The sequence below is a fragment of the Budorcas taxicolor genome, chromosome 2, assembly GCF_023091745.1.
Source record: "Budorcas taxicolor isolate Tak-1 chromosome 2, Takin1.1, whole genome shotgun sequence".
In the NCBI taxonomy this organism is placed as follows: Eukaryota; Metazoa; Chordata; class Mammalia; order Artiodactyla; family Bovidae; genus Budorcas; species Budorcas taxicolor.
Genome location: NC_068911.1, coordinates 21,011,065 through 21,028,010, shown reverse-complemented (window position 1 = coordinate 21,028,010; position 16,946 = coordinate 21,011,065). Strand labels below are relative to the sequence as shown.

Here is a 16,946-nt window from a genome sequence, read left to right as displayed (position 1 = left end):
CTGTTAGGGCTTCATATGTAACAATGGTGATGGGAGGACCTGTGTCACTAAGTAACCTGGCACTAAATTTAAAACCTGCCTACTCTGTTACCAAAACTCCTCCTCTTTTAGGAATCTAGTTTGCAACATACACACATACAGACACAGAAACACACACCATACTCGGAAGGATATGTCTTCAAAGTCCTTTCTTCATTGCAGCACTATTTTTAATAATAAAAAATAGGACACAGTCTCAGTGACTACCAGTGAAGGAAAAGGGTTGCAATTCATGTTAAGAAATATTATGCAGTTCTATTTGCGCACTGTTTATGATAGCCAGGACATGGAAACAACCTAGATGTCCATCAGCAGATGAATGGATAAGAAAGCTGTGGTACATATACACAATGGAGTATTACTCAGCCGTTAAAAAGAATACATTTAAATCAGTTCTGATGAGATGGATGAAACTGGAGCCGATTATACAGAGTGAAGTAAGCCAGAAAGAAAAACACCAATACAGTATACTAACACATATATATGGAATTTAGAAAGATGGCAATGATGACCCTGTATGCAAGACAGCAAAAAAGACACAGATGTGTATAGCGGACTTTTGGACTCAGAGGGAGAGGGAGAGGGTGGGATGATTTGGGAGAATGGCATTGAAACATGTATACTATCATGTAAGAATCGAATCACCAGTCTATGTCCGATGCAGGATACAGCATGCTTGGGGCTGGTGCACGGGGATGACCCAGAGGGATGTTGTGGGGAGGGAGGTGGGAGGGGGGTTCATGTTTGGGAACGCATGTACACCCGTGGTGGATTCATGTCAATGTATGGCAAAACCAATACAGTATTGTAAAGTAAAATAAAGTAAAAATAAAAATTTAATAAAAAAAGAAAGAAATATTATGCAGCCCTTATAAAGATCAGAGCACACCTGTCTGTATTAACTTGAACAGTGTTTGTTAATCAAGCAATAGGATCGGCAATAGGTTGAATGATTTATAGTGTGGAATACTGTGCTGTGCTTAGTCACTCCATCGTGTTCAACTCTTTGCGACCCCCTGGACTGTAGCCCACCAGGCTCCTCTGTCCGTGGGATTCTCCAGGCAAGATTACTGGAGTGGGTTACCATCCATGCCCTCCTCAGTGTGGAATACTATTAGGCCTCAGTTCAAAAAGTGAATGAGACATATATGCAGATATTGAAACATTGTTAAGAGGGAAAAAATCAAGTTACAGAATGATAAATACAGTATGATGCCATTTATGGTAAATAACAATACACTGAATGCTGCTGTATGTTTCTTACGAGCATGTAGATACGCATGCAGAAGTATAGAAGATGCATGAAGATTCCAGACTGGTTTTACAACACTGGTTGCCTCTGAGGATAAGGCCATTGTAAATCTTAGTCTGTATACTGTTTTAATTTTGCACAAGGTAAATGTAGTTGTGTATTATCTGAGGAATTGAAAAGTAATCCTTTGAGCACTTAACCCTTTATTAGGACCCAGTGGAGTTGTCCCTGTGTGACATACATTGCTTTATTATCACTGTATTAATTAGTTAGGATATCAGATACAGTTCTTTGATCTGCTGTGAGTTCAGTGATCTCTGGTTCACAAAGCCTGCTGCCCTTTACTATCACCTGGGGAGTTTTTGTTATTTTTGTAATTAATCAATTTTTTCCCCTCCACACAGCATGCAGGATGTTAGTTCCCCAACCAGGGATTGAACCCTTGCATTGGAAACTCAAAGTCTTAACCACTGGATGGTCAGGGAAGTCCCTGGGGAGCTTTTAAAATGGGAATGGCCAGGCATCACCCTAGATGAATGGAATCAGAATCACTGCAGTATGGGCCCCCACATGTGTGGCTTTCAGAGATTCTTGGATGTTCCTAAAGCCCCAGGTTGTGTTACCGGGGAAACTGCCTCCTGCTCCAGCCCAGAGCCTGCAGCCTGCTGGTGGGAGGAGTAAACTGCAGGTCAGGTTTCCCCCTGCTTTGCCATTAACTAACCCCCTCGCCTCTGGCAACTTCTTTCACCTCCCAGGCTCTATTTCCCTTTGTGAAAGGATTAACTTGGTAGGTTGTCATGAGGATCAAAAGAGACATGAAGCACTTTAAAAGTGTGAAAACACTTTCAATAAGTGTTCTCACAGAACGCTTTCCTTCATCCATTGCAGGCAGTTCTCCTCAGAGGACACTTGTGATTTCAGGGCAGATGCCAAGGTGGGAGATGGAGGTGGATAAACAGCCTTTATAGCCAAGCTTAATAGCCAAGCTTGCTCAGACACATTTGTTGAGTAAAACCAACTATCACTGAATTAGAGAACTTTTAAGTCATAGCTGACATTTTGAGGGCATAATATGTGAGAGGCACATATTTCTCTTTCATCCTATTAAAACTCTGTGACATAGATATTATTAGGAAACTGAGAGTTAGAGACGTTAAGTACCATCTCCTGGGGTCACAGGCTGGGTGACAACAGTTCCAGCTCTGGACTGTGTGGCCCTCAGTCCTCAACCCCTTAACCTTTGCTGTTTCACGTTCCAGTCCCCCCCCCATTTTTTTTTGGAACTTTTTATTTTGTATTGGGGTATAGCCGATTAACAATGGTGTGATAGTTTCAGGTGAACAGCGAAGGGACTCAGCCGTACATATACATGTATCCATTCTCCCCCAAACTCCCCTCCCATCCAGGCTGCCACATGACATGGAGCAGAGTTCCTTGTGCTATACAATAGGTCCGTGTTGGTTATCCATTTAAAACATAACAGTGTGTACATATCGATCCCTAACTCCTTAACTAATCCCTTTGATACATTTAGTTTTCACCCCTACATCCTAATGGGGGGCCCCTGGTGGCTCAGAGGTTAAAGCGTCTGTCTCCAATGCGGGAGACCTGGGTTTGATCCCTGGGTCAGGAAGATCCCCTGGAGAAGGAAATGGCAACCCAGTCCAGTATTCTTGCCTGGTGAATCCCATGGACGGAGGAGCCTGGTAGGCTACAGTCCACGGGGTCACAAAGAGTCGGACACGACTGAGCTACTTCACCCACTCACTTCACTCACATCCTAATGGATGGTCACACAGCTGTTCTAGACTTCACCATGCTCTGGCAATTTGGTCATAAGTATGAAAACCTTTAAAACTAGATATACCATTTGATTCACCAGTTCTCCTCCTAGGAGTTTATCTTAAGGGAAGAAAATTGGACAGATGTCCGCATATCTAATTGCATGGAGGAAATGTAATCAGTTGGGTATTGATGAAATAGATTTTGGTATATCTATCCGATGGAACATTATGCAGAGGTGAAAAAGCTGGTTATGTTGATGTACAGATATTAGCATGGAAATTCTAAACGAATAAAATGCTTTATTAAAGTTCCATATATTAAAGTATTTATGTAAAGTGCATTCATACACACACAGTTTAATATATATTAATAGAAAAAATCTAGAGGAAAATGGACCAAATATCAATCATAATGTCTCTCTTGATAAAAAACTGTTTTAATCGTATTCTCGTAGTATATCTGTATTTTAAATAAATAATAACTGCTATTACATTTTTTAACTTAAAAATTTTTTAATTGTGGCAAAAAAACACATCACCGTCTTAACCATTTCTAAGCATACAGTTCAGTAGTCTTACTTACGGTCACATTGTTGTGTAAATGCTATTACTTTTATCATGAGAAAGAAAGACGAGTTTTCTCCTTTAAAATGCTGTGCTGACTGTATTAAAATTAAAAATAACCGTACTAAGTGCTTTGAAAAGACAGTGTGACATACACAGATGCCTTCCCCGCCTGCAGGTATCTCTGTAAAGGATATCCATCTTCTTAAGGTAAAGAAATAGCTTCGGTGGACACTGGACTCCCTGTTCACTCCTTTAGACAGAGGCCCACATCTGGGACTGTGACGGCCAATTTAATCTTTCACAATGAGCGGGTGTCAGGAAAAGGAAGAACTCTTCCCCCCACCCCTGCCACCCCCCAAGGGATGCGCCACTCTTATTGTAAGAGAAGCGCATATTCATTCTCAGCCACTGTAAGAACCTGCATATCTCCCTGACGGATGCCTTCTGTTTTCCAGATAATTGCTTATCAGCCCTATGGGAAGTCCGTGGATTGGTGGGCATTTGGCGTCCTGCTGTATGAGATGTTGGCTGGGCAGGTAATTGAATTTTAAGTGACTTGTAAGGAAAGTCCTCCCTCACCCCCAGCCCCGTGGTTTCTTTAAGAGAGAGTGTCAGCCAGATACCAGCTCACAGCTCTGACCCTCTGTGATTTCCATGACCTTGGGGTTACCCCAGTCTATTGACCCCATTTCCATATCCTCTTCCTGGAAGCCCTGGGTATGGTTTGGCTGTGGACCCCAGGGAGCTGGGCATGCTGGTTTGGGGCAGTTGGGTGGGGGATATAGTTCCTGCAGGTCTCCTTCTCCCACCCTGTGCTCTGCTCCACAGGCACCGTTTGAAGGGGAGGACGAGGATGAACTCTTCCAGTCGATCATGGAACACAACGTGGCTTATCCGAAGTCCATGTCTAAGGAAGCTGTGGCCATCTGCAAAGGGGTGAGTGAGCCCCTTAAAGCTGGCAGCCAGGACCACCACCTACAGGGTTTCAGGGGTGCAGGTCGTGCCCTGCACAAGGATGCTGTGCCTGGGGCGGGGGAGGGGTAGTGGAGGTCAAACTCCACCCCTGGTCCACTGACCAACCTGTGAGCCTGGAACAGACCTGCTGCCTCCCAGAGGAAAGGGAGCTTTCTTCTAATTCACACCGAAGCACCATAGAGGCCTGCCTGCAACAGCATGTTGCTCCTGGCTGGGCTCCAGGCTCTAGGCCAGCACAGAGGAAGTCTTATGGAATGAATGAGGTGGCGAGCCCAGAAACTTTGCCAAAAAGCTGGAACCTGGGGAAGGTACCCAAGAGGGGTGCTGCATGACCGGTCAGCCTACTCAGCGCTGGGGCCTATGAGTTTAGTTAATAGTAAGAGCGTGTGACTTTTGTCCTAAGAATATAATCACACTATTGAGTTTAAGGGATCCTCTAGATAAGCTGACCCAAATTGAGTGTCTCCCAACCGCCACTCTCCCCCTAACCCACAAATGACTGAAAAGTTTGCAAGTTTGTACATTGTGATGTATGCAAATTTACCTGTGAACAAAGCAGGACACCTGTTTTGGGTAAGGATTGCTTGTTTTTGTTTTTTGTGTTTGGCCAGGACATGCTCACAATGACATGGGTGAATACCTGGAGACCAGAGGTCCTCCCCATTGGCACCATCAGGATGACCTGTGGTGCTTTTTCCAAAGGCACACACCTCAGTCTTCCTGCTAGAGATTGAGTTTGGCATCTATCTGTACTGTGAAAATGTCCCTGTGTTGCTTAAAAACCACTGCCTTTTAAGTACATTATTCAAATGTGGTAACTCTTCAGCTCTGATGAAAGAAGGAAAGTAACATTGTGAGACCCCAGAGAACAAGGCTCAGAGATGCTGCCTTTATGAAGTTTTCCTTCCCACCAGTCAGCAGTGCCAGGGTTAGAGCATGCCCACCTGTGTGTCTGGACAAACCAGGGCTGCTGGTTCTAGATCCTCATGGTGTTTGCAGATTTCTCATTACCCAACCCAATTCTGCCCTTCTTAACCCATCAGATGGCATGTGAGCTGGCCTGAGTGAAGGAAAGCTGAACTCAGGAGGTTTATAACAGCTGGGTCAACCTCAATCTAGAAGCACCTTGTCGTGCCGCCTGAATTCCCACTCTCAGTGAATCACCTAAGCTTTGTGTGTCAGCTGCATAGGTTAGGATGCAAATACCCCTGGGGAAGACATATGTGAATTCATCTCAGTCCCTAACATCTCAAAATTTATAGTTTGAAAATAGTTTTTGAAGGTATGAGGCAGGAAGAGGGAAGAGGAGGTAGAGGGCGTGGAGAGGTTCATGTGCTTGCTTAGTCACTCAGTCGTGTCCGTCTCTTTGTGACCCCCATGGACTGTAGCCCACCAGGATTCTCTGTCCATGGGATTCTCCAGGCAAGAATACTGGAGTGGGTTGCCATGCCCTCCTCCAGGGGATCTTCCCAACCCAGGGATCAAACCCAGGTCTCCTACATTGCAGGCTGATTCTTTACTGTCTGAGCCACCAGGGAAGCCCAAGAATACTGGAGTGGGTAGCCTATCCTTTCTCCAGGGGATCTTCCTGGCCCAGGAATCGAACTGGGGTCTCCTGCATTGCAGATCAATTCTTTACCAGCTGAGCTGTTCATGAGGAGCTTAAAAGAGGCCCTTGGCAAAGAGAGGGCATAGAACAAGGCCAGGGCAAACCCCTACAGTCATCATACAGGGTGGGGAGAGAGGGAGAGACTGTACTGGAAGCCAGTCTTTCCTTCAGATAAGAATGTGTCCTCTCCTCTCCTGATTTTTCTGGGCAGAAACCCGCATTTGAGTTCAAGTCTGAGCATTATTAAACCTATGACAGCCGGGAAGTTGTTCCACCTCATCTACAGATTGGAAACACGCGTATGGGACCGCCCATGTGATCAGGGTTCTCTGATCAGGAGATGAGTTACACAGGGTGGGGAGAGAGGGAGCTCTTAGTTTGTTAAATAGTTGCCAACGTTAGAGAATGGATGTATAGACACAGGGAGGGAAGAGGGTGGGGTGAATTGGGAGATTAGGATTGACATATATCATCACTACCATGTGTAAAACAGATAGCTAGCAGGAACCTGTTACAAAGCACCGGAAGCTCAGCTCAGTGCTCTGTGATGACCTAGATGGGGGTGGATGGGAGGGAGGTCCAAGAGGGAGGGGATATACGTCTCCATATAGCTGATTCTCTTCATTGTACAGCAGAAACTAACACAACTGTGTAAAGCAGTAATTGTCCAATGAAAACAAAGAAATAAAATCACTGGAGGGAAAAAAAAAATGGCGACCTTTAAAGATCAGGGGATTTCCTCTAACATTCAGCTTTCCAGTTTCTTTTGAAAAATCTGATCTCTCCACACTGGTCTGTCATTCCTGGAAGGCATCAGTCAGCTGTATTGGAAGCTGGTCTGTCCTTCAGATAAGAATGTGTCCTCTCCTCTCCTGATTTTTCTGGGCAGAAACCCACATTTGAATTCAAGTCCGGGCATTATTAACCCCGTGACAGCCAGGAAGTTGTTCCATCTCACCTGCAGATTGGGGACACACGTATGGGACCGCACACAGGGTTCTCTGATCAGGAGATGAGTTAATACAAGGAACTCAGTTGAAAGTCTGTCACTCTGTTCCAAAATGAGTTATGACTCCTGCTGTTACTAACGCTGGCACTGCCATGTTACATGCTAACCTCCTCTTGATATTCGAGTTTGCATTCCCTGTGACTTGGGTTTTTAAAGTGGGGGATTTGGGAACTCAAGACTATTTGTACATTTCAACCCTTCCGCTTCCTAGATGCACAGTCTTGAGCATATTACTTTGCATCTGTTGGGCTTCTGTTTCTTTATCACTGAAGATGGAAAAATAATCCTCACTATACAGAATTTTGAAAGAGTGTTAAATGATGAGGTAACAGAAGAGGAATCTCCTCGCATAGTGTTGGCACACAGTAGGTGCTCCATGCATGTTCAGGACTTTCCCCTTCACAGCCCTGCCTGCCTAGACAGCTGGGGTTCTAAGTGGGTCATGGAGAAAAGGGTTTTCCAGGTCAGCTGCATTCAGCTTCAGCTCCAATTAGCAGTTTCCCTGGTAGAGCAGATTTCTATTAATTTCAGACCCATAACCTTCAGGATTAGTGAGGGTGACTTTCTTACTATTGGGTTTGGGGACCTTTCTGAGTTGAGTTGGCTGAGGCCAGTGTGGGCTTTTTCTTCAAGGTTGATGCTCCAGAGAAGGAGTGATGCTCAAGTGAACAGCCAAATGCTTCCTCCTGAACCGTGGGCCCCAGGGGATGCGTCTGGGAGGTGATCAGAGATCGGAAGAGTGATTAAGTCCAGCTGTCTGCATGGCTGGCTTCGGGCACCGGAGCTCAGCGTGCAAGAGCTGAGCACAGCCTCGCATTAGTGCTGGGGTGTTTCTGCAGTGGTTTTCCTTCGCCTAGCATTCTCCTATTTACATGGAAAGTGAGCTAGGTTTTTGAAAAAAGTCTCATTCCATTTGAAAATGTCCTGTTATCTAGGGGTCCCCAAGATCTATGCCCGGTGATCTGAAGTGGAGCTGATGTAATAATAATAAGAGTGAAGTGCACCATAAATGTAATCCTCTTGAATCATCCCCAAACCACGCCCCCACCCCAGTCTGAGGAAAAACATGTCTTCCTTTAAACTGGTCCCCGGTGCCAAAAAGGTTGGGGACTGCTGTTATCCATCCCATTAAAGACCCTATTTTCTACCATAAAAAAAAAGTTAGTATACAGTTTGCTTGGATCACCACTCCCCCTTTGAATAAACTTAAAGCAGACAGAAGCCCCAGTTGGCCATACATTAAGGTGAAAACATAGCATGGAGCTTCAAGACTCTGGGTCAGGCTGATCTGTTCAAAGCGCAGCTCTGCTACTTAGCTGGGTGATCTCAGGCAGATGCCTGCTTCTCTGGACCCAGTGTCTTTATGTGGAAAATGAGGATAATAGTTTCTGAGGCCTTAATGTTGTGAAGATGAAAGAGTAACGGATAATAGCTGTGAGCCCAGCACTCAGGAAGTGCTCAGGACACGGAAGCTGTTAGTTTCTTATGTATACTTTTATTTACATATGTATTTTTGGCTATGCTGGGGCTTCGTTGCTGCCCGGGCTTCTCCCTAGTTGGGGGGAGTGGGGTTGCTCTCCCGTTGCAGTGCACTGGCTTCTCGCTGCGGTGGCTTGTCTTGCTCTGGAGCGTGGCCTCTAGGTGCACAGGCTTCAGTAGTTATGACCCGTGGGCTCTGCAGTTGGAGTTCTCGGGCTCTACTACAGGCCCGGTAGTATCGGCACACAGGCTCAGTTGCTCAGCAGCACGTGTGATCTTCCCAGACCAGGGATTGAACCTGCATGTCCTGCACTGACTGAAGATTCTTTACCACTGAGCCACCAGGGAAACCCCAGAAGCTGTTGTGGATAGGATTGCTGGTTGTGCTAACCAAGGCCTCGTGACCTTTTCTTTCCTCCCATTCTAATCCTACACAAAAGTCAAGATTTGGCCCGATTTCCTTGCCCTCCCTAACCTTTTCCTGACCAAGCGAGACCACAGATCATCCCTGGGGAGCCACATGGAATCTGTGTCTCTAAATGTCCAAGTTTTAGAGGTCAGCAGAAGTGAGATCCAATCCCAGCTCTGCCATCTACTGTCTCTGTGAGTCCTTGCCAGTTGCTTAACCTTCTGAGTGTCAATTGCCTTGTCACTCAGGTGGGGAAAAATTAAAACACCCAACTCATGGGGTCATTGTGAGACTCGGGTAAGACTAGCCATAGAATTTATAAAGAAGTCGCTTAGAAACAGAAGTGCAGGGTTATTTTTCCCCTAGAAGATAAAGCATGTGTGGAAAGTATGTGCTTCTCTGTGTGTGTGGGTGTAGGAGGGTAGTTTCTGATGACAGATTATCTGTAGCAAGAATCAGGCTGAGCTGAACGTCTAACAGAGTAGGTGTGAATTGCTGAATTCATCCCTTCCCCCCATAATCCTTAAGCCCTGGGCAAAACCCTGAGAAGTCTGACGTCATGGGCTTCTTGGTGTCAAGTCAACTCCAGGAAGCTTCATGGTCTTGTATGTTTCAATCGTTTTGCTTCTTCTTTTGATGGCCTCTTGCTGATCTTTCTTTTTTAAAAAATTAATCAACTCCTCCGTCTTGACTCTCTGTGCATTTGCTTAAGTCTTGAGATCAGAGATATTTTCCTGCTGCTTTGGACTCATTTACAAGAGGGAGCCTGTCTGGTTTCATCTTGGAGCGTCTATTCATCTTGTTATTTAGCTCTGGCTCAGAGACCCAAAGATGGAGGGTTTTGATAATTAAGTAATTTAAATGGGACACCAAAGAAACCTCAGCGGAGTTTAGTGTAATGTATGATACAAGGGAAATGAGCTGGGCTAGGTTTTGACTATTTAATGAGCTTTTGGAAAGTAATTACTTGAAACTTGGGTCCATTTGACTAATATTTTTTCTTCTGTCTTGTCATTTTCACAAGCGCTTTACTGAGAAATGCAAATATTATCTGAATGAACGTGCCCTTTGCTTTGGTCAAACTCCCGTTTCCTCGTGGTAGCAGGAGGAGAATTTGAAGATATTGAAACTGTTCTCATTAAATGCATCAGTAATTGCATAGAAGTCATTCTTAAATCAAAATGCACCATGTGATATTTCTGACTTAAGTTCAGGGCCATGGTCAGGCTGAAGTGTGATTAACTGTAAGGGACTTTGCTCTGGGACCAGGAGCAGCAGACACTACTGTTGGGTCCTCCTATTAGAAAGACCTGGCTGGGAAATTACTGCTGGGATGAAAAGCCAAAAATAAAGATTCAGTTGGGAGTCTTCTTTGTGCTGTCTTGCCTCATTCATAGGAGCAACCGTTTCTGAGAGGCCCACATTTCCTCTTCTGAAATTCATTCTACATTTCTCTTTCTTTTGAAGCTGATGACCAAACACCCAGGCAAACGTCTGGGTTGTGGACCTGAAGGTGAACGTGACATCAAAGAGCATGCGTTTTTCCGGTATATTGACTGGGAGAAACTTGAACGCAAAGAGATTCAGCCCCCATATAAGCCGAAAGCCGTAAGTAAACCGTTCTCTAAAGGTGGTTGGGTCCACATCATAATGTTTTTTGGGTCCACGTCACAACAGGCTCTTTTCCTCTCTCTGATGTGTGTGCCCGTGGTGCCCTCCAAGGGGTGGACCTCGATGAACATGTCTATAAGTGTTCATATTTATACTCAAAGGCAGCAGGTACAAAAATGGAGATTTCCACCCACACAGCCTTGATACATGCAGGAAAGACCATGGATGTTGTGTTTTTGTTTTATTGATTGAATTATTGTAACCGTCTGAGCTGGCAGCTTTGGGGGAAAGGTTTTTGGGTGAGCCGAGTCAGATCCATTTTTGGATTGTGATAAAGAATCTAATTTTGCCCTCGGTCTTTCCTTGGTTCGACTGTGTCATTTTCTCTTCAAACTGACATTGAAAAGGTCATGTTGTTTATCTCAACAGTATTTAAATTTAATTCTGAAATATATACTCCATGTGAGTCAGTAAAGAAGACAGAACGCCCAGCCAGCTCCCACCCAAGGCGAACCAGAATGAAGCAGAGGCTGGCATGCTCGTAAAGCCCTCCTGGAGGCTCTGGGTGTGGATATGGCTCTCGGGGAATTGTTGTAAGAGTGAAAGTCTCACATTTCCCAAGGTCGTGTGCACGCAGGAGCACTTCCATCCCCAAGGACTGGGCAGAGAGGAGGAGTTTTCTCCTGGATTAATCAGGACCGTGATTCTACCGGAAAGATATTTCTTTGTTAAAGTACAGGGGAGACCTGGTGACCTTTTTATGGGTTGTAACTACTGGCTAAGGCTGAAAAGTAGTAAGGCTGAACATAAACTTTGTTATCGAAACCAAAAGTCATGAGGATCTCAGATGTGAACAATGATAGTGAAAGTGATGCTTGTTTTGATATTATTATTATTAATTTCATGACCACTTACCTGGCCATATTAAGTAGTTCACACGTAGCATCTAAGCAAATCCTCAAAATAAAATATTACGCAGGTGCTGTTATTCCACGTCATGGAAGAGGAAATGGAAGCTCATAAAAGTTGAGTGCTCTCTCCAAGTCCATTCAGCCAGTGTGTGAGGAAGTGAGGATTCAGAGAGTCTGACTCCATTAGAGGCAATACCAGGATGCCCTGGGGCAAAGGACATGTAGTTTAAGGAAGCCTCCCAGGTGCTTCTCACATCTCCCAGCCCTGCACACCCCAAATGATTCGATTCACAGAATCCCTGATGAGTCCTGTTTCTCTCTGGACAACTCCTGGTGTTCAGTCTTGGGGTCCTTTAGAGGCAGCAAGTTCCACATTGTGATCCTTCTGATTGTTGCCAGTATGTATAGTGATATCAAATCAGCCTCCTCAGAACCTCCATCACTGAGTCCTGTTCTGTCAACCAGAGCCTCTTTCTCTGATACTCCGGAAACCTGCAATTTCTGGGCTCAACACGCCCCTTGTCCACCTGTAAGCCTGTCCCATATGACATCACCTGTTGTCCTCCAGGTTAGCAACATCCATCTTGAAATGCAGACACAGAGTTGAGCACAGTATTCCTAATCGTGTCTGACCCTCATGAATATAGTGGGTCCAATAAACCATCTCTTGATTGCTTTACATCTGGAGAACTTGGACGAGTCGTTTCCCCTCTCTGCTCTCTGTTGCATCGTCTGTAATACAGGGATGGCAACAGTTTCTCTATCGGGGGAGGGTCATGGTGCATAAAGCACTCAGTACCTGACTGGTACACAGTAGGCACTCTGGGAGAGTTGATGATTTTTGTTAGCGACATGTCACCTGTTGGTCAATGTCTCGGGTGCAGGGTCTTTGAAGGGGCAGAGCAGTGTAGGGTCCTGCTGATGCTAGTCCCTGAGATAATGCCCATGTGTGCACTTGGGGTTTGTGTGTACACCTGCATGTCATAGGCAGTATCATCATTTTTATTATATATATATAAGAAAAGATCAATAAGCAATCTGGAAGACAAGAGTGGGTTCTCCAGTCAGGAAACTGGGAACTTGAGGGGGCACGCACACCCTGTTTGGGTTTTACAGGGCTATTCATGAGGTCTCAATATGCAGATCAACCTCCCTTCACTTGGCTAGAGGAGAGATGTATATGCCCCCATCCCCACCAGAATTGAACCACTGACATTTGAGGTTCTTTCCTTGCTTGGAGAGCAGTGGTTTTCAAAGAGTGGAACCCAGACCAGCAGTATCACCTGGAAACTTTAGGAATGAAATTCTCAGGCTCCCACCCCAGACCTCCTGAGTTAGAAACCGTGCCATGGGGCTCTCAAGGGGAATCTGTTAAATGCTCCAGTCTAGGACTCACTGCTGTGGAGTTCATGGTCAAAAGCTCTTGCAGGGAAGCTAGACAGAGGCCAAAGAAACGTGGCAGGGAGAGAAATCTCTTTAAGGGGAAGACAATGGTTTTTACACAGTCTGAGTGAGGAGGGGTGCCTTCCAGGAACAGGTCACAGACTCAGATGGCTACAGAGGCCAAGCAGGTAATGTCAGTGAGGGAGGAGGGAGTGGTTTAAAGAGGGGCAGATGGGGGAGCTGGTGGTTCTCAAAGCTCAACAGGTGGGTGTTCATCTCTAGCTGACCAATTGGAGGGTCCTGTGGATCATCACTGATTATTATTTTCTTTTTATCTTATTCATGGAAGTAAGAGTGGTCTTTCCCTGGGGACCTTCTATGAGGCAGGCATGGGGCCAGCCAGGTCAGTCCTATGGGAGATGCAGGCTCTGCACCTCTGCATTCTCCTCAGGACTTTTGTATGAAATCTCACTATTTTAAAAAAACATATCAGCAACAACATTTTAAAAATTAAACACAACTCAAGTCAAATAGAACACCCATGAACCATACGTGGCTGTCAGTTTATAACCTCTAGGGTAGCAATCTTGCAGAGTCTGGTTGATGTTTAGCTGGGTCCCATAAGCGCTGGTTACTCACAACCAGAGTTCACTTTGGCTGGTTAGATACTTTGAATATTTACCCTGGCCCACAGAGGGTGCTCAGGAAAAATGAGCTGTTCTTATCATTGATAACACAAAATGGTTACAACAGCTAGTGATGATCCGTAGGATGCTTCAATGGTCCTGTACTGAATAGGGTTTCCAACCAGCTGGTGTCTTGAAATGTTTCTGTGGTTTAACAATGACCTTCAAAGTACAGTGACTGGACTGGGCTATAGACTTCAAGATGTACTGCCATCACCTCTAAGGAGACAAGACACTGAAGCTGCGGTCCACGGGGTCGCGAAGAGTCGGACATGACTGAGCGACTTCACTTTCACTTTTCACTTTCATGCACTGGAGAAGGTAATAGCAGCCCACTCCAGTGTTCTTGCCTAGAGAATTCCAGGGACGGGGGAGCCTGGTGGGCTGCCGTCTATGGGGTCGCACAGAGTTGGACACGACTGAGGCAACTTAGCAGCAGCAGCAGCAGCAGCAGGGTAAATTCAAAATAAACATAATAATGTATATACTGGACTTCGCTGGTAGCTCAGCTGGTAAAGAATCCGCCAGAAATACAGGAGACCCCAGTTCGATTCCTGAGTCAGGAAGATCCCCTGGAGAAAGGATAGGCTACCCACTCCAGTGTTCTTGAGCTTCTCTTGTGGCTTAGTTGGTGAAGAATCTGCCTGCAATATGGGAGACCCTGGTTTGATTCCTGGGTCGGGAAGATCCCCTGGAGAAAGGATGGGCTACCCACTCCGGTATTCTTGGGCTTTCCTGGTGGCTCAGACAGTAAAGAATTGACCTGCAATTCAGGAGACCTGGGTTCGATCCCTGGGTTAGGAAGATCCCCTGGAGGAGGGCATGACAACCCACTCTAGTATTCTTGCCTGGAGAATCCCCATGGACAGAGGAGCCTGGTGGGCTACAGTCCGTGGGGTCACAAAGAGTCGGACATGTCTGAGCAACTAAGCACAACACAGCACAATGTATATACATCACACACTCATTCGATTCAACTTGAGTATGTGCCTTTCACAAAGCAGTTGCCAGCTCTAGAGCCCCCAGCCCCCACCTGAGGATTTCACATTTTCCCTTTCCCCACCCTTTCTGAAAGGCCCTGGTGAGTGTGTGCAGAGTTCCATGTGCTTCTCAGGATATTGAAAGGCGTGCATGTATCTGTCAGTGTTCCTGACTCATGCATGCTATTAAATAGAGTGCAGCAAGAGAAAGAAAAACCATGGGGCAATAACAGAGGATTATAGTCAAACACCAGTGAAGGGTGCTATTATTGAAGGTTCATTAAAATAATTTTACATGGATTTTTAAAGTCGTTCTCAGTGCATCTTTTATTGTGGCAGGAGCTGTTCGCATAGTATCATTGGAAACTACTGAAATACACTGGCTTCATTTGTTGTTTCAGGGTGCAAAAGTAATTTTTTTAATGTCCCTCTGATTGTGTCATTCTCTTGCTTAAACCTCGCCTCTCCAACCCCCTCCCTCCCGACCCCACTCCATCAATGGCTCTCTGCCCGCCCCTGGGATAGTGTCTATTGTTCCTCAGCATATATGGCTTTTAGGGTCTTCCTTGAACCAGCCTCTACTGCCTCCCCAGGCTCCTAACTTCAAGAACTGGCATTGCTGAGTGCCGTTCAGCTCCTCAAACTCAAAGTGCCTTCCTTCCCTCAGAGCCAGCCACCTGGGAACCCCAGAGCCGTCCCATGCTCCCTCCCTCCCTAAACCTCCTGGTACCTTACTCTTTCCTCCTCATCAAATCAGTAAACTGTCACCCACTCAGGGAAGCTCTTGTCAATTGCCGAGTAGGGATCATCTGCTAAAGTCCTATCAACAAACTCATCACACTTTGTCGTAATTGTTCAATGTAAGGTCTGTCTTTCTGGCGAGACCAAAAGACTGTCTTTTTCAGTGTTGGATCCCAGTGCTTAGCATAAGGTTGAGCACATAACAGGTGCTTAATAATTTTTTTACTGAATAAATGAATGATTCAATGAAAGGCTGTCAAATAAGATGTTGCAGTGCACTGTGCTGAGGAACATACTGGATTCTTTAGGGGTATTTATTAGAGCACAGAGGGAGTTTTTCTCATGCCCAGCAGTGAAGCTCAAATAAATTGGTTGTTGTGTAAGTTACCCTGTTTATGAAGGGCTATAATTTGGGTACTGAATTGTATCTGTCATAGCATCATTTGGTTGTGTGATGAAAGAGCTGATGATGCAATGCATGAATTGTTACACTTTGGAAGGGGAGGGCTGTGACTCCCACAGCCTGTCATTGCCCAGCCAATGGTACAGGCGCCATGATGTAGCCTAGCAGAGCTTGTTAAACGTTAATGTGTGCACAGAGTCTCTTGGACATATGATTAAAATGTGGGTTCTGATTCAGCCAGTCTACAACAGGGCCTGAGATGCTGCAATTCTATGATGCTCCCAGATGAGATACTGCCACTGGACCACGGCATAGCAGGGGCTAGGACAGGGTTGTGTGGGGTACGACCAGCCAGTGAGTTGACTGGTAGATCCTGTTGTAATTGGTGTGCCATGTAGCATGGTGAAGGCTGTGCTGAAGGGGTGTATAAGCTTTAGTACAGAATGTTCTTTGTATGTGACTTGGGATGCCCATCAGGGTCTTCTGGGTCAGTGTGTGGTGAGTGGAAGCTGCTGGTTTGTGGGTGAAGGGCAGAGTATGTGACTGGGCGTGTCGTGGGGCAGTGGGTTGAGAAGCCGTGTGATCTGGTTCTGTCCTCTAGCGGGGGTGTTATGGGTCACGCATTCATCACCTGTTTATTGAGGTTAGGTGCTCTTCTGGGTCATAGAGACACAACAGTAAAAATAATAAAAATCTCTGCCCTTGTGGAACTTAATCTTCTAGAGGGAGTGGGCAAATAATAAACATAGAAATCAGTGGGTATGTTTGTTAGAAGTTGATCAGCGTTATGGAGGGGTGGGGACTTGGAGAGCTGGGTCACAGAGAGGTCAGTTTTAGTTTCTCTATTTATTTATTTGGCTGCATTGTGTCTTAGTTGTGGGACTAGGGCTCAGTAGTTGTAGTATGTGGGCTCCTCAGTTGCTCGAGATGTATGGGATCTTAGTTCCCTGACCTGGGATCAAACCCTCATCCCCTGCATTGCAAGGCGGATTCCTAACCACCGGACCACCAGGGAAGTCCCTGAGAGGTCAGTTTTAAATGGGGTCATTGGAAAGTCTCACTGAGAAAGTGACATTTCAGAAAAGATGGGAAGAAGGTGAGGGAGGGA

The 16,946-nt window shown here is 45.6% G+C and overlaps 1 protein-coding gene across 1 annotated transcript in view; it reads left to right on the top strand.

Annotated features, from left to right (window-relative positions):
- The window catches only part of PRKCB (protein kinase C beta), a 381,711-nt gene that overhangs the window by 343,570 nt on the left and 21,195 nt on the right, over window positions 1-16,946 (top strand). The window contains exons 14-16 of the mRNA XM_052659473.1: window positions 4,098-4,178; window positions 4,471-4,578; window positions 10,591-10,731. Coding sequence (XP_052515433.1) covers window positions 4,098-4,178; window positions 4,471-4,578; window positions 10,591-10,731 — 330 coding nt within the window. The remainder of the gene's footprint in view (window positions 1-4,097; window positions 4,179-4,470; window positions 4,579-10,590; window positions 10,732-16,946) is intronic.